We start from the raw sequence: 20,967 nt of genomic DNA, 5'->3' as shown, positions 1-20,967 counted from the left end.
AATTAAATGCTTTGTAGCAATTGTGAATGGCAATTTGTTCTTGATTTGGCTCTCTTTAAGTCTGTTATTGGTGTATAGGAATGCTTGTGATTTTTGCACATTGATTTTGTATCCTGAGACTTTGCTGAAGTTGCTTATCAGTTTCAGGAGATTTTGGACTGAGATGATGGGGTCTTCTAGACATACGATCATGTCGTCTGCAAATAGAGACAATTTGACTTCCTCCTTTCCTATTTGAATATCCTTTATTTCTTTTTCTTGCCTGATTCCTCTGGCTAGAACTTCCAGTACTATATTGAATAGGATTGGTGAGAGAGGGCATCCCTGTCTAGTGCCAGATTTCAAAGGGAATGCTTCCAGTTTTTGCCCATTCAGTATGATATTGGCTGTTGGTTTGTCATAAATAGCTTGTATTATTTTGAGATACGTTCCATCAATACCTACTTTATTGAGGGTTTTTAGCATAAAGGGCTGTTGAATTTTGTCAAAGGCCTTCTCTGCATCAATTGAGATAATCATGCGGTTTTTGTCTTTGGTTCTGTTTATGTGGTGAATTACGTTTATAGACTTGCGTATGTTGAACCAGCCTTGCATCCCCGGGATGAACCCTACTTGATCATGGTGGATAATCTTTAAATACCTAGGAATACAACTAACAAGGAACGTAAAGACCTCTTCAAGGAGAACTGCAAGCCACCGCTCAATGAAATAAGAGAGGACACAAACAGATGGAGAAACATTCCATGTTCATGGTTAGGAAGAATCAATATCGTGAAAATGGCCATACTGCCCAAAGTAATTTACAGATTCAATGCTATCCCCATCAAGCTACCAATGACCTTCTTCACAGAACTGGAAAAAAAAACACCTTAAACTTCATATGGAACCAAAAGAGAGCCCATATAGCCAAGTCAATTCTAAGCAAAAAGAACAAAGTGGGAGGCATCACACTACCAGACTTCAAACTATACTACAAGGCTACAGTAATCAAAACAGCATGGTACTGGTACCAAAACAGAGATATAGACGAATGGAACAGAACAGAGGCCTCGGAGGCAACACAACATGTCTAAAACCATCCAATCTTTGACAAACCTGATGAAAACAAGCAATGGGAAAGGATTCCCTGTTTAATAAATGGTGTTGGGAAAACTGGCTAGCCCTGTGCAGAAAGCAGAAACTGGACCCCTTCCTGACACCTTACACTAAAATTAACTCCAGATGGATTAAAGACTTAAACATAAGACCTAACACCATAAAAACCCTAGAAGAAAATCTAGGCAAAATTATTCAGGACATAGGCGTAGGCAAGGACTTCATGACCAAAACACCAAAAGCATTGGCAACAAAAGCCAAAATAGACAAATGGGACCTAATCAAACTCCACAGCTTCTGCACGGCAAAAGAAACAGCCATTAGAGTGAATCAGCAACCAACAGAATGGGAAAAAAATTTTGCAGTCTACCGATCTGACAAAGGGCTGATATCCAGAATTTACAAAGAACTAAAACAGATTTACAAGAAAAAAACAAACAAGCCCATTCAAAAGTGGGCAAAAGATATGAACAGACACTTTACAAAAGAAGACATACATGAGGCCAACAAACATATGAAAAAATGCTCATCATCACTGGTCTTCAGAGAAATGCAAATCAAAACCACATGGAGATACTATCTCACACCAGTTCGAATGGCATTCATTAAAAAATCTGGAAACAACAGATGCTGGAGAGGATGTGGAGAAATAGGAACACTTTCACACTGTTGGTGGGAGTGTAAATTAGTTCAACCCTTGTGGAAGACAGTGTGGAGATTCCTCAAGGACCTAGAAATAGAAATTCCATTTGACCCAGCAATCCCATTACTGGGTATATATCCAAAGGATTATAAATCATTCTACTATAAGGATTATGCACATGAATGTTCATTGCAGCACTGTTTACAATAGCAAAGACCTGGAACCAACCCAAATGCCCATCGATGATAGACTGGACAGGGAAAATGGGGCACATATACACCATGGAATATTATGCAGCCATCAAAAACGATGAGTTCGTGTCTTTTGTAGGGACATGGATGAACCTGGAAACCATCATTCTCAGCAATCTGACACAGGAGCAGAAAATCAAACACCACATGTTCACACTCATAGGCAGGTGTTGAACAATGAGAACACATGGACACAGGGAGGGGAGCACTACACACTGGGGTCTGTTGCGGGGAAATAGGGGAGGGACAACAGGGGGTGGGGAGTTGGGGTGAGATAGCATGGGGAGAAATGCCAGATATAGGTGAAGGGGAGGAAGGCTGCAAGTCACACTGCCATGTGTGTACCTATGCAACAATCTTGCATGTTCTTCACATGTACCCCAAAATCTAAAATGCAATAAAAAATAATAATTAAATGTTACAAACAATTGGAAAATTTAATAGAAAGTTTGGAAAATTAAATCAAGAAAATATCACTGACATTTAAAAAGACAAACAATGTAATACATGGTAGAAAAGACAAAACAGACAATAGACCAAGGAAGTCCAACCTCAGGTGCCAGAGCTAGAGAGACCAACAGGGAAGCTGAAGGGAGGAAATTATCAAAACAAGTCATGGAAAATTTTCTAAATATAAAGGACCAAATTCTTTACATAGAAAGATATTGTCAGGTGTTTATCAAAATTAATACTCATTCCAAAATAAATCATTTTCAAAATTTCAGAACCTCGAGAGTTCACATCATAAAATATTCCAGTGGGGAAACCAAAAATAAACAAACTGACAACAGACAAAAGTGAGACTGCTGGAAGCTTCTATTATTAAGATAGTGACAAAGGCCTTGAAGTTCTAATGGAAAACTATTTTGTGTCAATAAATATAGACTTTTGCAAAATCACAATCAGGCACAGAGAAAGAATAAAACTACAGTTGGATATGAAAGGACATAATTTTTAACAATTGTACTTTAGATTCTGGGGTACATGTGCAGATCATGCAAGATTGTTGCATAGGTACATTCATGGCAAGGTGGTTTGCTGCCTCCATCCCCCCATCACCTATAGCTGACATTTCCACCCACATTATCCCGCCCCTCCCTCCCTCCCACTATCCCTCCCCTAGGCCGCCCCTAACAGACCCCAGAATGTGATGCTCCCCTGTCTGTGTCCACGTGTTTTCATTGTTCAACACCTGCCTGTGAGTGAGAACATGCGGTGTTTGATTTTCTGTTCTTGTGGAAAATACATAATTTTTACCTACCACACATAGTTTTATTAGAAGTTGACTAAGGACATTATTTAGTATAGTGAAATTGTTAATCAGGAAATGGGAAGGTAAGGAATCCAGGAAACTGAATTTAACTCAGTACCTCACTGAAAAGAGATCCTACTACAGTAGTTCCTTGGTAAGCAGAGAACATCTGATACACAACTGATATTAGAAAACGGTAAACAATTTTTTCAACTTTTAGAATTAAGCAACAAGCAAGGCCCAAGGACACTTATTGTTACAGCAGAATACAAAATTGTCAGCTTTGACAATATTGAAGAAAGGGTGCATGTACCTCATTTTGGCAAGTGGAAGCATAAAGGGAGGGGAAAGGAAAGGTAACAATGCCAATAACGTCATCTTCCAAGAAGGAGAAAAGAGACATTGCCCATAGTTAAGAAAGAAGTCACAAAGATCACTATACTTAAATTACATTTGTAACTGAAAGAATTATGTACGATGGCTCATGATTAAAGCAGGGTTTTAGAAATGGGACTATCATTCAGTCACAAAAAGTCTTCAGCCTAACCCCCAGGGAGTTCTGAAGCTGTAAGAGCCCTTCAGAGTTGGCCTAAATTAAGGAAAGTGTTTAGGACCTTTGTACTCCCACACTGGCCTGTCATTATAGGTGGGCTCTTTCTGGCAAGTGGAGTAAAATCCGATGAGGCAGCTTTCATCACCTAAGGCAATTCTGGGGGATGACTGACAGCCAAGGGCTGTCTGCCAGCAACACTCCCAGCAATGAAAGAATAAATCCTTCAGTCCCAAAGGGAGGAGTTTAGGCAGAACAGAACAGCATTCACAACAGAAACGGTGTTCTAGTTCCTAGGAATACATATATATTTACATGGAAGAAAACAAACAAATAAATGTGTGGGTTTTGTTCTGTTTTGTTTTGTTTTTCAGATAGAGTCTCACTCTGTCACCCAGGCTAGAGTTCAGTGGCATGGTCTCGGCTCACTGCAACCTCTGCCTCCCGGGTTCAAGCCTCCCAGGTAGCTGGGACTACGGGCACATGCCACCACACCCGGCTAATTTTTGTATTTATAGTAGAGACAGGGTTTCACTATGTTGGCCAGGCTGGTCTTGAACTCCTGACCTCGTGATTTGCCCACCTCAGCCTCCGAAAGTGCTGGGATTACAGGCGTGAGCCACTGCGCTCAGCCTAAATAAGTGTTTTTTTAAATTTATCATCTATTTAAAAATTAAAAATGGAACTACCACATGACCCAGCAATTCCACTCCTGGGTACAGCTGCAAACATGAAATCCATGTATCAAAGAGATATCTGTACTCTCATGATCACTGCAGCACTACTCACAATGGCCAAGAGATGGAATCAACCTAAGTGTCCATCAGCAGATGAGTGAATAAAGAAACTGTGATCTATATGCACACTGGAATACGATTCAGCCTTATAAAAGAAGGAAGTCTTACATTATTTACAACATGGATGAACCTGGGGGACATTATATTAAGTGAAATAAGCCAGGCACAGAAAGACAAATGCCACATGACCTCACTTACATGTGGAATCTAAAAAAGTCAAAATCTTGGCAGGTGGGGGAGTGGGGGTAGTAAGGAGGGGGCCAAGGAGGAATGGGAAGATATTAGTCAAAAGGTACAAAGAAGGGCGGGGTGTGGTGACTCATGTCTATAATCCCACTACTTTGGGAGGCTGAGGCAGGTGGATTCGTTGAGCCCAGGAGTTCAAGACCAGCTGGGCAGCATGGTGAAACAGTGTCTTTTACAAAAAATACAAAAATTAGCCAGGCATGGTGGCACATGCCAGTAGTCCCAGCTACTCTAGGGACTGAGGTAGGAGGATGGATTGATCCTGGGAAGTCAAGGTTGCAGTAAGCTGTGATCACACCATTGCAATCCAGCCAGAAATGGACCCTGTCTCAAAAAAAAGTGCAAACTTTCAGTTAGACAGAAGGAATAAGTACTGGACAATTGTACAGCATGGTGACTATGGTTAATAATAAAGTGCAGTCGTCCCTCAGCATCCATGATGGATTGGTTCCAGGAATGTCCCTGTATATCAAAATCTGAGAATGCTCAAGTCCCTTATTAAAAATGGCTTAGTTTTTTCATATAACCTAAGCCTATCTTCCCATATACTTTAGATCATCTCTAGATTACTTCTAATACCCAATGCAATGCAAATGCTATGTAAATAGTTATACTGTACTATTTTTGAATTGGAATTTTTATTGTTATATTGTTATTTTTCACTTTTTTCTAAATATTTTCAATCCACAGTTAAATGAACCAGAGGATGTGGAACCCACAGATACAGAGGGCCAACTGTATTGTATATTTGAAAATTGCTAGGAGAGATTTTAAATATTCGTACCACAAAAAAAGTAAAGGGATAGATATGTTAATTAGCTGGCTTTAATCACATGTATCAAAAAGTCACAAAGTACAAATAACTGTGTGTTTGTCAATTAAAAATAATTGATGAATTTAAAATTCTTTTGAAGTGTAACATTCTTAACTTTTATTCAAATAAAGTTTTCTGCTTTTTATTTTTTTACATTTGTTTTTTTTTCCCATTTATTTATTTTATTGCATATTAGGTTTTGTGGTACATGTGAAGAACATGCAAAATTGTTGCATAGGTACACACGTGGCAGTGTGATTTGCTGCCTTCCTCCCCATCACCTACATCTTGCATTTCTCCCCTTGCTATCTCTCCCCAGCTCCCCACCGCCCACTGTCCCTCCCCTATTTCCCCCCAACTGACCCCAGTGTGTAGTGCTCCCCTCCTTTAGGAAAATCATCCCTTAACTTCCATTAACTCAATTGATTCACCCTATTAACTTAAGAACTCTCTTCCCTAAGTTAAACATTTCATGATAATCAGGAAGGGCAAGGTTATGTTGCAATAAGATCTTAACCCACAGTAAAAAAATAGGTCTCAGTGGCTTAACTCAATAAGGAGACTTAATTCCACAGTTATTCAAATGACTCAGATTATGGAATTTCCAGCATCTCATATGCCATCATGCATCTACTTGCAAGTTCCATTGGCTTCTGGTAGTCAACTGACTCTAACCTAACTGCAGAAAACACTGGGAAATGTACAGGAGCTTTGGAATGTTGGCAAGCATTACTGTCTCCAAAAGATAAACTGTTCTTAACTAAGGTAAGGACAAATGCTCAAGAGTGGTAGGTTGTTCTCTAGAACACCCACATACCTTCCTCCAAGTTATATGCTAAGACTCAGTTCTTTGTGTTACCAAACTTATTTATATAGAATGTACTTGTCATTTTGACTAAATTATCCATTAAAGATTATACTAGCCAATAAAATCTGGGTGCAAAAAAATAGTTGTTTCTATGAAACTGTCAATGGAAGAAAGAGAAGAAAATTTTGACCCTCTCATTAATAAAAAATATTCCAGCATGTGCTCAGTGTGACAATGTTGAAGTGTAAGAATATCCTAGAATATAATCTACCACCCACCCTGATTATAGAGCTTATGCTTCAACTAGAAAAATCAGATCTCAGTGTCTTTCTAAACTTTGCGTCTGGTTCAATCCCCAGCTCTGCCTGCCTCTTCCCTTTGCAGGGTCAAGTGCAAGGAGCTATACACAGAGACTGAGGACACCCTGGACAACCCATCACATGCCTTCACCGTTTCCCCAAAAGCATTACTCCTGTTTGATCCCTATGGTGAACGACAATGTCCACCCTGAGGAAGAGGACAAAATTGTACAAAACTTTTGTCTCCATTCAGCATTTTGCTTGAAAACAATTCAGACTCTAACCCTGGGGAGCAGAATCTAAAGTTTTGGTGCCTCTTTGTGTGCCAGTGTCTCTGTCTGAGGACCTACATGACAGCCTGGAGTACAAGAGATGAAGGTCCTAAGGAGACCGAGTTCTCCATTCTGACCTCGTCCATAAGAAGGAAGAGCCTGCCAAAGACTCCTCAGGCCCAGTGTGTGGGTGAAGGAAGAAGGAAGATGGGATGTCTACTTTCAGGATCATGGCCCTCCAAAAGCTTGCAGAAGCTCTTAAACTCTGTCTTCATGATGAAACTCAGAGACTGACATCTAGACCAGCTTCAGGGCTGGGCCCACATCAAAGGGGCCACAGTGTGTAGTGACCTCCCTCAAAACCAGGAAGAATGTGTCATCAGGAATCAACAGGTTACTATGTCAATGACAAAGGGAGCTCAGACAAGGAATGGGATGGCTGTGAACAGGTACCTTAGTGAGGGACCCTAGAACCAGAGGGAGTTCTGCCATCTGTCCTGTGGGCTCCACAAGAAACAAACCTCCCTTATACCCCTCCACTGTGGGGAGGCTCTGGAGGCTGAGGTGCTCCACGTACCTAGTGTAGACATCTGCACACTCGAAGTCATTTCCAGCACCACAAGGATCTGGAAAATCCAGTCCTTCTTCCTAATAAGAGGGATGGGCACAGTGCTGGCTGTCAGCATCTCATGCACAGAACAGTGTATTTGAGAGGTGTGCATGTTACCCAGGCTTGGCCAATCAGAATCTTTCCTAAAGTTGCTAAAACTCTGGCAGGCATTCTAGAAACACAAATAACAAAGACAGAAAGACACACAGACACAGAGAAAAAGTGAGAGAGATGAGATAAGACGTGAAGTGATAAGGAAGAGAAATGCAGAAAAATAGAAGCAAAAAAAAAAAACCACAGAGATAGAAAAAACTGCAGATAAATAGTGACAATGGATTAGAAAAATAGGCAACAATGTAGTGAAGAACACAATCAGGGAACAGAGACAAAGATGCAGAGAGACACGGAAGAACTATACAGGGACAAAGAGACACAGAGAAAGAGACAGATGCCCAGATAGAGACATAAGAGAGAGAGGTGACGATCTCATTGATGATCTGGAACTAGTCACTTCTGAAATCAACTTGACTCTAGGCTTCCTTTGTACCATGAACAAAATATATTTGGGTTTCTATCATTTAGAATCAAAAATAGCACTTTTATTGCTGGTTATGCCTTCTTAAAAATAAAAATTATTCTTGATTGATGTGACTTGCCAGAATATTTGAAATACCAGTGATCAAGGGTCACTATATCTGTCCCCAAACAATTCCACCATGCTTACTTACACAGCACTCACGAAACCAGAAGACAGGTGAGATATTTTAAGGAGACTGCACTGAGCATCCATATGAAAGAACCATGACGACGTGACAATTGAATTGACTTTCTACCTCCTCTGCCCACCCTTACTTCGCACCCCAAAATGCTTTCAGTGCCTTTTCAAGGTACAACCCTCCTTCTGGCCATAGATTGGCTGGGTCACCTCAAGGTATGTTTCTTCATTCGGCAGTGATTTCCTGCCTGCTCAATTAAGGAGGTTCAGAATACAGACAACTCAGGATCATGTTTAATTATGTTAAAAAGCTCTAAAGTCAGGTAATGGTTTTCATGTGGTTCTCTTGAGCAGTCTGAGGAGAGAATAGAAACAGAAACTCCTTGGGGCCTGAGTAGCTGCAGCTGGCCCTGCACAGGCAGAGGCTCTGGGTCAGTGCAGGAAGCAGAGTCACAGCCAGCACCTTGGGGTGGGGATGAAAGATGACCTGGTGGCTGCGTGAGAGCCACTGTAGGACTCTCATCTCAGGGGGACAGGCTGACACAGGAAGCTGGGAATTCTAGGCAGGACAAGCAGGCATTACAGAAGAGTGATAGCCCATCCCTGGTAAAATCATCTCAGGAGTCAGTGCAAGAGCCCTGGAGAAGAGAGACAAGGCATAATCAGCACGGGGTACCCTGGTGGGCCTGCCATCTCCCCCACCCACAGGGGTCCCCTGCAGCTTCAGACAGAGAAAGCTGAGGTCCAGGGTGTAGCATCATCACCTCCCCCAAGATCTGAGCAAAGGTGAAATCAGCTCATGAGGACACGGAACTTCAGCTTGATGCAGATGTGTGGGAGGTGGGGAACAGCTGTTTTTCTTCCCGGGAATATGAAGGGTTCGTTCTTTTTAGGAAATTGGATAATACCTCATCCCTGTCAGTAGTGGCCTCTTTCAGTCACTGGAAAATGCCTACAGGGAGTAGTCACAAAAATGTGGCACAAAGTGGGCATCATCGTGGTGTATAACATTTAAGCTGTGGTTCTGTCCCCACATTTCACAGGAGGATGTCACCAAAGCTAAGGCTTGGTTCTGGGGAACAACCTCTGGAGACTCCTAGAAACTGGCAAATTTCTCCCCTAAGTCTTAATCCTCATAGCAGCAAATAGGCCACAAACAGAGACCACTGTGGTCAGGTGCACTCAGCTCATGCTCTTCCCTCTTATACCTGTGCCCTCCCCACACTGGATCATGGCTGAAATATTACCTGCTGGGGGAGGCCCCTGAGGTCCTACAAAAGGAAGTTATGCAGCGAAAGGTCTCATTACACAAACAGCCACTTTCTCATCCCAAAGGAAAATGACACACATGACTTAGAGTTATATTCTCTTCCCACCTGTGTTCTTCAAGGCCTTAAGCACCTAATTTAAAATCCCTAAAACAAAGGAAATTGTCACTAGAAGGCAAGAAGGCCAAAGCTCTGACCCTCTTAATGGAGGAAGCTTTTATAAGGCACCTGTGAGAGCATGATGAACAGTATGGATGTCTTGGAATAAGCTCAGTCAGCTCTGGCAGCACTACCATTCACCCAGTAAAATCAGATTCCAGTGCCTCCTCCAATCTTGTCCTGTCTCCTCCCAACTCCAGCCCAGCCTTCTTCTCAGGGTCAGGAGGAAAGAGCTAAGTCTAGAGACAGGTCCTCTCTGAACAGAGGGTCTGGGTCACAGCCCATCTTCCCCTTGTCCCCTGGGGTTCCTCACCTTTTTGACTCCTGTGATGGATGACAAGGCCCAGCCCGAGGAAGATCAGCCCCAGCACAAAGCCTCCAACACCACTCAGCATCTTGCTCTGGGCAGATTCAGACTGAGCCCCTAAGAAGCAGAGACTGTCAGTGTTTGTTCCCACATCCCAGAACATCCCTGATGAGGAGCTGAGGTCCAGTCTGAGATGCAGGATGTGAAGGCATCAAAGGAACCTAGTTTTCCATTCAGGCCACCTCTAAGGGAGGGAAAGACCAGCCGCCAATAGGTCCTTGGATACGGTGAGTAGGTGAGAGAGCAGGGAAGCAGATCTCCGCTACTCAGGAACTCATCTACAACCTTAGACCCTAAGATCGCAGTCACCAACCCTAATAATCAGTCCCTCAGAGCTATCAGGACTGGGATCCAGAGCAACAACAGTATGTACAGTAATGTCCCTAGCATCTGGAAGGGTGGTGAGATCAGGATTCTTCTGATGCACTTGCCATCAGAAGAGGGGCTCTAGTCTCCTGTGATTCCCAGCTCAGTAGTGACATCAGGGATAAGAGATGAGAAGGGAGGGGTCAGAAGGAGCTCTGCACTTTGTCTCGTGGGGCCCATAGCAACAGAAACTCAATATCCCCTTACGCCACTCCACGGTGATGGGGCTCTGGAGGCTGGGGTGCTCCACGTGGCAGATGTAGACATCTCCATGCTGGGGAGTCATTTCCAGCATCACCAGGATCTGGAAGGTCCAGTCACCGTTCCTAATAAGAGGAGTGGACACAATGCCAGCTGTCTCCTCCTGGTCATTCCGAAACCACCGGACTTTGATCTGGCCTGGATAGAAATCTGTCACGGAGCAGACCAGCAGGTTGTGGTGGTTGAGGGCCTCTGTCCTGGATGGGGAGATGGTCACTGTAGGCTTCTCTGAGGGCAGTAACAGACAGGGAAAGACACAGGAGTGAGACGTGAGACCACACAGCACGTCTACCACGAGCAAGGGTACCTCCTTGGAACCAGAATGGAAAGATACTTGGAATCCAAGTCTTGGATTAAGGTTCATTCAAAAAATATAAACTTGACAATCACTGAGAATCCAAAGATAAACAGCATATCATGGTCCCTGCCTTTATAGAATGTGCAACATAGTAACAGATACCAAAAAACACAATAATGTTATTTCAAAAGTTTGTAACATTTGGGGAAAAAAAAAGTAGGCAGGACTTGAATGCAAATAACACTGATCAAACATCATGTTTGCCCATTATTGGATTTCTTTATCTTCTCAGAGTGCTGCTTATAGCCAAAAAAAAAAGGCACACCTTTCCCCACCTCTTTTACACATCTCATCCTTTACCTTTCAGACCGCTTCACTGCATTTCCTTTGTTCTCTTAGTGTGAAACTATAGTAAACATTTAATGTATGCTTTCTTTATTTAGTAATATGTTCTCTCATTTTCTTTTTTTCCTCAATTTCTTTTTAACACGCAAGTGAGTTTAATTACCAGCTGCCTACCCTACTCCATTCCCTTGCTTTTGAGAATTACTTTCTTATTCTGAAATCAGACATTATCATGTATGTTCTCCACAGAAAATATTCTGAGATCCGTGCAGACATCAGCCTGGGTTAATAAGCCTGTAATGTGAACACATAAATATAACTGGGATTTGCTGAGGTCAGCAAGTGGCAACCCAATTAATGGCACTCATGAGCCATCATCCAGAAGGAATGTGGTTTCTGCTTGGACTTGAACTTTTCTTTAAGTTCTCCTCCTGGAGTCTGACTGAAATCACAGTCAGCTATGTGGCCTTATAAGATTTGTTCATCTTAAACAGATTGGGAATAAAACTGGAGGGCAAATTTATGAGAAAAGATGATAAAATAAACTATAGGGAAATAGAGCTGAAATAGCAAAAATATAAGTGCTGCTGGGATTAGGATGCGAGTCAAAAGAAGGCAAGGGAGTACAAAGCAAACTAAAAGTGTTGTGAACTTGCATAGATAACACTGGGGTCAGACTAGAGATTGATTAATCAGTAAATTTTCAATGCCTTGAAAGTATCATTTTGTCCCATTGACATGGAGAATAAACAGGATAGACTCATTGCTGCTTCTGGTCAAAACTGGATTTAACAAGGCTTTACATCTCTTAGACTCTGTAGATGTGTAGTGAAGAATGTAAAGACTGTTGTGTACTTTGGGAGGCTTAAGGTCTTGATGAGTAATTTTTGCTGGTTATTTAAGGTGTTTATTATGTACCAATATTAGGATACATAAAGTGGTGATGCTAATCTCTAATGCACAGGTAACTGTGAGATTAAATGGCATAACATAGATGGTATTTGATAAGGCAACTATCTAGAAATAAGTGCTGACTGCATGAGTAAAATTGACTTTCAGAATGTTTATTCCTGAAGTGGAGAGTGATGCAGGGAGGGGAGAACCTAGGCCAAAAGCAACCTGAAACTATTTTTATTCAGTTATTTAATGCCATCAATTTATTTATTCCCAAACTTCTGCTCTTTGCATTGTGCCGTTTGTTCAGCTTTTCTAGGAAATTAAAACTCTGCCTACAACATCATTCAAGCGTTGTTTTTATTTTTAGCAAACACTTTTTTCCTCACTTTGTATTCACCAACTATTAATATCCAAATCAATGAGTTTACCTTAAAGCATTATGCAAAATTACAGAAAATAATTAATAAAGTCCAGCTTTAAACTCTGTTTACCTCCGTTTTTTTCTTGAACCTAAGTGGACGGGCAGCTGAGTACATTTATTCATTAATTTAATAGAAGATCATTGCGCTCATACCACACACCAGTCAATGTGTCAGGTACCAGGCACGCAATAATTAAAACAGTCTCTCGCCTCAAAGAGCTCCATCATTAGTGACAGCCATTTAAGAAAACAGAATTACGATGAATAATGATTTGAAGCCAAAAGTCAAAATATCTTATTTCACAACTGTAACTGCTGGAGGCCCTGTACGCCGTTGTGGGGCAGCCCTATCTCCACCAGGCCAAGCCTGAAGCTTCCTGCGGGGAGAGCCGTGCAAGTGGGCCTCGCTGGGTGAGGCGGTGCTAGAGGGGCGGGTGGGCAGGGGAGAGAGCCACCGCGTTCGGGGCAGAGAGAACTGCTTAGCAAAGGTAAGGCACGAGGAGGAAAACGCATAAGGCACGAGGTGAAAACGTGCACAACAGAGGACGAGGCCGACGGACCAGAGGCTGGGGCGACACCAGGCAGCCTGGCCAGCTCTGCCCGTCCCTCCGCTCTGCCCTAGGTCCCCGCCTCTCCGAGGCACCTGCCCCCACCGGCCCGCCGCCGCCTCCGGTCCCCTGGGATGGAACGAACAGGGCTCAGGTTCGCCCCTCGCAGCACAGAGACTCCGGGCCCCGGGCAGGGGTGGGCCTCCTGGAGGGGCGACGACGCTCACCTCGCCGCTGCAAGGTCGTGAGGAGCTCCAGCTGGTAGTTGTGTTTGCACACCGTGTCCAGCTCCGCCCGGGTCCTCTCCAGGACGTCCTTCTGGCTGTTCCAGTACTCCGCGTCAGGCGGCCCCAGCGGCGTCACCGCCCGATACTCCCCCACGTCGCTGTCGAAGCGCACGTACTCCTCTCGGTTATAGACGTGTTTGGTCACAAGACGCACGCGCTCCGTCCCGTTGGTGAAGTAGCAGAGACCCTTAAACTGGTACACGAAATCCTCTGCGGGGAATCACCTGCGGGTCAGTCAGGCCCCAGCCCCGCCGCCCCCCGCAGCCGCCGCCCTGACCCGGCCCGGAGCTCCGGAACCGCCCGCGCGACCTCCAGTTCCCGCCGACCAAGGCCTCGCGCTCCAGACCTGGGATCCTCCCACTCTGCGGCTCTGTCCAGCCCCGCCCGCCCTCTCCGGGGTCTTCCGGAGTCCACCTTCCTACAGGCAGGAAAGGGAGGAAAGCCTGTCCCTGCCTGAGCTGTGAACTGAGCAAAGAGGCAGTCGGGCTGATTTTACATGGACCTCTGCACTTAGAGGGATCAGGGCGTTCTCGCATGAAATCCCATTTTCCACGGAGCTCCTGGGAAGCTTAGAGATAAAATTATCCACATAAGCCTGAGAATTAAAAAAAAAATGACGAGACAGGTCCAGGAATTAAGCCTGGTCTTCGTTCTGATACGGTATTCTTTTGGTCCCTGCATAAAATAACTTCCTTCCTATGCCTGGATTTACCCTCCCAAGTGCCGTGTGAGGTTCACCGACTTCTGTGTTAGAAGGACCTACACCTCTGAGTCCTAGAAAGAAACATTTATTCATGGAAAGAGCATAAGCTTTTGAATTTGATAAACGAGATTCCAGTTAAACTGTGGCAGTCACCAGCTTGGGCAGGTTATGTAACAGAATATCCATAACACAAGTATAATTATATAAAAGAAAATCATGATATCTACACACAGGATGTTAGAAGGAGTGAGAGAGAGAATTTATATAAAGTATTGTCCTGCGTCTGAAATGAGTGGTTTCACATTATTCATTACTTCCCTTCTTCACATCCTCTTTTCTACTAAATTCAGTCCACCATCAACTCAGGTCTCTGAATCCCATTCAAGTCACCATTTGCCATAAATCAGTGAAACCTGAAGACTCCCTGCTTGTGGTCAGCCAGTCAGCTTCCCTCAGTACCAAGATTTCGCCTCCACAAACGCTCCACTCAGGAACACAGACCACTTTTCCTCCAATACCGAGACTACAGACACCATTGCTGCCTTACATTTCCTAACGCAGGATCTCATAATATTTAGTCCAGACAAAGTCACGGGGCACGCTGAAATGACAAATCCTGCTGTGTCTTCGGAGAAATTCATATCTTCAAAAACAACCCCATGCTCACTTTGTCCTATCACTGGTAATAAATGTACACTTTGTCTCCTCTTTTCTTTCCCAGGGTTAAGCCTGTAGGATGGGGATTGCATTGTCCTCACCTCATCACTAAAAGATAAATGGTAACGAAACATAGCTCTGTTTCCCAAAAGAGAGAAAATGTTGATAAAAGATTGTGTCCGAGACCATAGAGGTCACCACCCCCATTCCCCAGCCCAAGGAGAGCCTGTTCCCAGAGTGGCGGCTCTCCAGAGCAGCTGCCCTGCACTTACGGGGAGAGTCTCTGCCCTTAGCCACTGGGGTGCTCAGCATCGCCAACATCAAGGTCACAGCCGCTGCCCGAAGTCCTCCGGGGATCAACAAAGCCTTCTTCCAAGACATAATTGAGATGAAGGGAAAAGTAGTGAGCTCGGAACTGACTACTGACGGATCTGATGTACCTGCCAGGAAGAATAAAAAGCTCTGGATGTTTCCATGCGTGGTAGGATTGGATGGTCCCTTGAAAAGGAGCCAATCAGCACTGGAGCTGAAGGACCTCATCTGTATCTGGGCAGACATTTTTGTGTGAAGGTCCTCAATCCAGTGCCTAGCACTGTGTGATTTCTTCAAATTGCACTGGATGAACATTTGAGGTGAAAATTCCTTGTCAATTATAGAAGAGCTGAAGATTGAATGCCTAAGGGATTTTAAGAAGCAAAAGAAAAATGCGATTCGACGGTAAATGTCTTTGTAATATTGATTAAAAACCGGTTGTTTTTATACTTGGGATTTTTAATAGGGCAAATTAAGTGGGGATCATATTTCAGGGGAGATAAAATTGCTGTCATAGAAATTTTTACTGCTGTTGTCTCAGACACCCTGAGGAGTCTTAAGTTTTGATGAGAAGAGCAAAGTTCTTAGAAGGAAATAATAGTGAGTTGCAGTTCCACCACTAATGCGCTTTAAGAGAGTCGACAAATTACTGAGTTTATTTTTGCCCCAGGCTTCTCTTTGTAAAATGTGGATCATGTTTCATGCATTTTACATCTAGATCTTCACATATACAAGTTTAAGATTAATATGACTTGTTTAATATTACTAAAGGCTCCTCAACTGTTATGTGTAACTATCCGGTTAATATATGGAACAACAACAACAAAAAAAACGAGCAAAAAAAAAATTGACACCACCCATGCTGTTAAATGATTCTTCATCATGCAAGAATATATTGTATTTATGCTCTTCGACTGAAAGTATTTGAAAAGTTAATTAAGTTGACATTTCTTTTTTAAGTTCTTCTGCTGTTTAAATCCTCCCTGAACCATGAAATAGGTGCATTTGATATCAGCAAAGACACAATACGCAAGCCTTTAGAGTATTCAGAAGACACAGTTATGCTTAGTTTTGAGGAAAGAGAGCAAAAGCTGTGGAGAAGCATTTCCTGGTCCTGAATAGTATTAATGATGGAGAAAATGTTTAGCGTCAGAGATTGTACCGTGCCAGCCCTAAACATCAAATGGCAGAGGTATCAATGTGGTTTCTTTAATTCTATATTTTTTTATTTAACAGTTCCTCATGGACATATCTACGTCAGTGTGTTTTCATAAGTAAACTTATAACTTATCAGGCTCCTCTTGCCAGTGACTAGGGGCAGTACTAATGGTTATGAAGCAATTAGAACAATGCCTGGCAAACATTACTTCTGACCCCAACCAAGACAATAAATATCTCCACCTCTCTTCTTCTCTCCCTTTCTCTCTTGCTCTTCCCCAGATTTCAGGTTCTGCTTTTAAAGCAGAAAATACAATCTAAAGTCAGAATGTAAGTTTACCAGGTAAAAAGAAAGGGAAGAGGCAACAGCAAGAGATTTGCAATAGTGGTACACAAAAGCGTTGAGTCACTCCAGCATTCTGTATTATTCAGTGCATAGTTTAGACCACCTGAGACTGGGAAAGTTGCCACTGGGCGTCCAGCAGCGGTGCTATATGGTGTACTCAGGATCAGAGTAACCCCAGTCTCAGAAGAGTCTCCACTGCTGTGATGGATGCATAAAGGAGGAACCATACTCACACCTGGAATGGAGTTGGGGGCAAGGAATAATAAGCAGACAGACCTGAAGGTGCCCTCAATGTCCTTCCTCAGCCCCCACCCCAGTGTCCCTCAGAATAGAGATCTCTAATCCATCTTCTCCTTCCTGTCTAAGGAAAAAACTTCCCATGGGTTTATTCTGAGGCAAAGGCTTTGTCAGACCTGGGGATTCCCCAGTGTCACAGGCCTCTTCGCACAGACTTTTCAGCTAGCAACAAGTGTTGCTTTACAGCCTTTTTCTGGTTAGCTAAAATTCACTGGAAAGGTTTTGCTTTGGGCTTCTGCCAGCTGTGTCTGCCTGACCCAGCCTTCTCTATAGTTTTCTGCCCTGGCCCTATCCCTGCTGCTTTATTCAGGGCATTCAGGCAGAAGAAGATCAGAGAAGAAATAAACTAGGTTAAGCATCCTTATCCCATGTGCCTCACCTGAATCGCCTGCCTGGCCTTTGTGGGGGCAGAGCAATTACTGTGAGGCTGTGCATATCCCATGTTGGTAAATGAGCTAAAAAGGCACTGTCATTGGCGGGGGTTCAGGGTTACAGTAGGGACACTCTTTTCAGGGGACATCCTCTCCTCCTTCAGGATGGAAGAAAAAGTTGTGGACTCCTTTGTGAAAATCAAGGGAGAAATCATCTTTCCTGTTCAGCATCTCTTGGAATCTGTGCTTGGTCAATGGAGTTGAATGTGAATATAGGAGCCACCCTGTCACCAGAAGGACCATCCAGGACCCTGCCCTGCATTTGCTTCAGGAATAAAGAATCACTTTATATTCTGAAAGGTTCTGTGGCCTCCTTAATGCCAATGGTAATATAACTACAAATGCTGCCCCAGAATATTGTTTTCCTTTAATTAAAATTTATCAAACAATTATCCCCATTTTTCAAAATCTTTTTGAAGCTACTTGCTTATTTCTCTTATATCAACTTCTAGGTAATCAGTTATATATGAAAATTTTTCATGACACGTATAAATTAGGTCCTTTCTCTTGGTAAAAAGTTATCTCTTTAAAATCTCACTCTAGAGACTAATCTGAAGAAAGAGCCAAATAAGTAGCATCCAGAGGCTGTGTTTAGACAGTGCCTCCTACAAGCAAGTGGCCACGGGGAAACTCCACGGTGGAAGTCAGGTAAGAACTGGAGAATGTTGGAGGGTGAAGAGTAAGAGTATGGGGAAAGCTTTAGCAGGAAGATAGAAAATCAGGTGATACAAGGCATTTGGAACACTTGAGGGGAAATGAGGAATGTGAGTGATCTTGGCACAGAAGCCCAGACCTCACCAGTCCCATGGCTCCTCATGTTGTACGAAAATAGCCTTTGAAGACAGAAGACTGGGACAAAATCCCAAGCTGCCTGCTGAGGATATGCTGTCCAAGGAGGCCTTGTTTCGTACTCTGTCTCTTCAGGTTCCTTGTTTCTGTCAACCTCCTCATCCACACATTGCCTCAGTTAGACGACTGGTGATTAAACCACCCAGAGCTAACCTACACGTGTCACTCTTTCCAACACACCTCCGTTTGCCTCTAATTCTGGTTCCATAGTGATGCCTGGAATATTTCCAGAGACAGCTCTTCCCCCAGCCTCTAATTAGTAGTCACCATGTTCCTTCATTCCCCACAAAAATCTTAAATATCTCTTTGTGAGATCTTTATAATGTCTCCTTCTTCTATAAGTTCTTACCAGTAAAGAGAGGCCCTAACATTCAGCCATATAAAATATAAATACATAGTTCTTGAGTACTTAAACCCATATCCTCATACTGAAGAACTCATGTGTCCAAGAACTCAACTCAAGGTCACGGTTCATGCAAAACAGCAACATTAGCAGTAATATTTTCGGGAGAGTGCTTTTAATCTTCAAATAGAAAAGCTTAAGATATTCCATTTAAACCACAATAACATACCACCTCACATCTGTCAGAATGGCTATTATCAAAAAGACAAAAGATGAAAAGTGTTAACAACAATGTAGACAAAAGGAAACATTTGTACACTGTTGATGGGAGTGTAAATTAGTACAACCATTATGGAAAACAGTATGGAAGTTCCTCAAAAAGTTAAAAATAGAACTATCATACGGTGTAATAGTCCCATCTGCAGGATGCAGACAAAGAATTTAAAATCAGTATGTTGAATATATAGCTATACTCCTATGTTCCTTGCAGCATTATCCACAATAGAATCAACCTGTGTCATTCAGAAGATGAATAGATAAAGAAAATGAGGTATGTATACACAATTCAATCCTATTCCAGCTTTAAAAACAAAGAAACCCTCTTTTAAGCCAAAAAGCGACTGAAGTAAGTCTCAATCAATTAAAGGTTTATTTTGCCAAGGTTGAGGAAGACACCTGGGAAAAACAGAAATCACAGGAGCATCTGTGATCCAGGCTTTTGCCATAGAGTGTTTTGAGAACTTCAGTATTAAAAGGGGAAAGAGCAAGCAGGAGGGGAAGGAGAAAAAAAGAAGGAAGTGTAGGCAATGGCACAAATGGTTATATTCTTGAGTCTTTGATTAGCCTCAGTAAATCTATACTTCACCCGTGAAAGGAGAATAGAGGAAAAAGTTGATTATAAATTGTCTTGTGCTCAGTAAATCTACATTTTACATAAAATTAAGTAAACATGTGAAAAGAGGGAAGGAGTAGAGGAAGCGAGGTTATGACACGGGGCTGTGAAATTACTGTTATCTGTTTGGGAACAGAAGGAAGACAGTATTGGTGCCTCCGTCCCCAAGATTAACTTTCCCTTTGGCATAGTGAGTTCGGGGTCCCGAGATTCTGTTTCTCTTTCACACTGTCATTTGTGACAACATGCATGAACTTAGAGGACATTATGCTAAGTGAAATAAGCCAGACATGGAAAGACAAGTAATGCATGATCTTTCTTACATGAGGAATCTAAAAAATCACATTTTTGAATTGATTTGTTTCTTTATTTTATTTTATTTTATTTTATGTTCTGGAGTACGTGTGCAGGATATGCAGGTTTGTCACATAGGTAAACGTGTGCCATGGTGGTTTGCTGCACCTATCAATCCATCACCTAGGTTTTAAGCCCAGGATGAGCTATTTATTCTGATGCTCTCCCTGCCCCACGCAGGCCCCAGAGTGTGATGCTCCCCTCTCTCTGTCGAAGTGTTCTCATTGTTCAGCTCCCACTTATGAGTCAGAACATGTAGTATTTGGTTTTCTGTTCCTGCATTATTTTGCCCTGGATAAGGGCTTCTAGCTCTATCCGTGTCCCTGAAAAGGATGTGATTTCATCATTCCTTTTTATGGCTGCATAGTATTCATGGTGTATATGTACCATATTTTATTTATCCAGTCTATCATTGATGGACATTTGGGTTGATTCCATGCCTTTCCTATTGTGAGTAGTGCTTCAATAAACATACACAGGCATGTATCTTTATAATAGAATGATTTATATTTCTTTGGATATATACCCAATAATATGGTTTGGCTGTGTCCTCACCCAAATCTCAACTTGAATTGTGTCTCCCAGAATTCCCACATGTTGTGCGAGGGACCTAGGGGGGAGGAAACTGTAGGAGGATGGTCTTTCCCATGCTCTTCTCGTAATAGAGAATAAGCCTCACAAGATCTGATGGGTGTACAGGGGTTTCTGCTTTTGCTTCTTCCTCATTTTCTCTTGCCACAGCCATCTAAGAAGTCCCTTTCATCTCCTGCCATGATTATGAGGCCTCCCCAGCCATGTGGAACTGTAAGTCCAATTAAACCTCTTTTTCTTCCCAGTCTCAGGTGTATCTTTATCAGCAGCGTGAAAATGAACTAATATACTCAGTAATGGAATTGTTTAGTCAAATGGTCTTTCTGGTTCTAGGTCTGTGAGGAATTGCCACACTGTCTTCTACAATGGTTGAACTAATTTACATTCCCACTAACAGTGTAAAAGTGTTTCTTTTTCTCTGAAGCCTCTCCAGCATCTGCTGTTTCTTGACCTTTTAGTAATCGC

The 20,967-nt window shown here is 42.7% G+C and overlaps 1 protein-coding gene and 1 long non-coding RNA gene across 5 annotated transcripts; one reads left to right on the top strand and one right to left on the bottom strand.

Annotated features, from left to right (window-relative positions):
* Nucleotides 1-8,624: 8,624 nt before the first annotated feature.
* Nucleotides 8,625-15,509, bottom strand: LOC108300083 (HLA class II histocompatibility antigen, DQ beta 1 chain). Of its 4 annotated transcripts, XM_017522733.1 has the most exons (6): nt 15,202-15,388; nt 13,510-13,779; nt 10,720-11,001; nt 10,093-10,203; nt 9,261-9,304; nt 8,625-8,990 (listed from the first exon to the last, which is right to left on the bottom strand). In XM_017522733.1, the coding sequence occupies exons 1-5, from the start codon at nt 15,308-15,310 to the stop codon at nt 9,291-9,293; spliced, it is 786 nt and encodes a 261-aa protein (XP_017378222.1). In that variant the 5' UTR covers nt 15,311-15,388; the 3' UTR covers nt 8,625-8,990; nt 9,261-9,290. The 4 variants fall into 4 exon arrangements, with proteins under 4 accessions (XP_017378222.1, XP_017378221.1, XP_017378220.1 ...); XM_017522732.1 differs by lacking the exon at nt 9,261-9,304 and having other exon boundaries at nt 15,202-15,382; XM_017522731.2 differs by lacking the exons at nt 8,625-8,990; nt 9,261-9,304 and adding an exon at nt 9,317-9,623 and having other exon boundaries at nt 13,510-13,782; nt 15,205-15,397.
* Nucleotides 15,510-15,527: 18 nt separating this feature from the next.
* On the top strand, nt 15,528-20,731 carry LOC108300089. Its single transcript, XR_001823246.2, has 5 exons — nt 15,528-15,646; nt 17,578-17,799; nt 18,017-18,121; nt 19,156-19,215; nt 20,653-20,731. It is a non-coding gene; the product is annotated as an uncharacterized LOC108300089 (long non-coding RNA).
* Nucleotides 20,732-20,967: the final 236 nt, after the last annotated feature.

The sequence above is a fragment of the Cebus imitator genome, unplaced genomic scaffold (assembly GCF_001604975.1).
Source record: "Cebus imitator isolate Cc_AM_T3 unplaced genomic scaffold, Cebus_imitator-1.0 Scaffold24, whole genome shotgun sequence".
Lineage (NCBI taxonomy): Eukaryota > Metazoa > Chordata > Mammalia > Primates > Cebidae > Cebus > Cebus imitator.
This window is presented reverse-complemented; position numbering and strand designations above follow the sequence as displayed.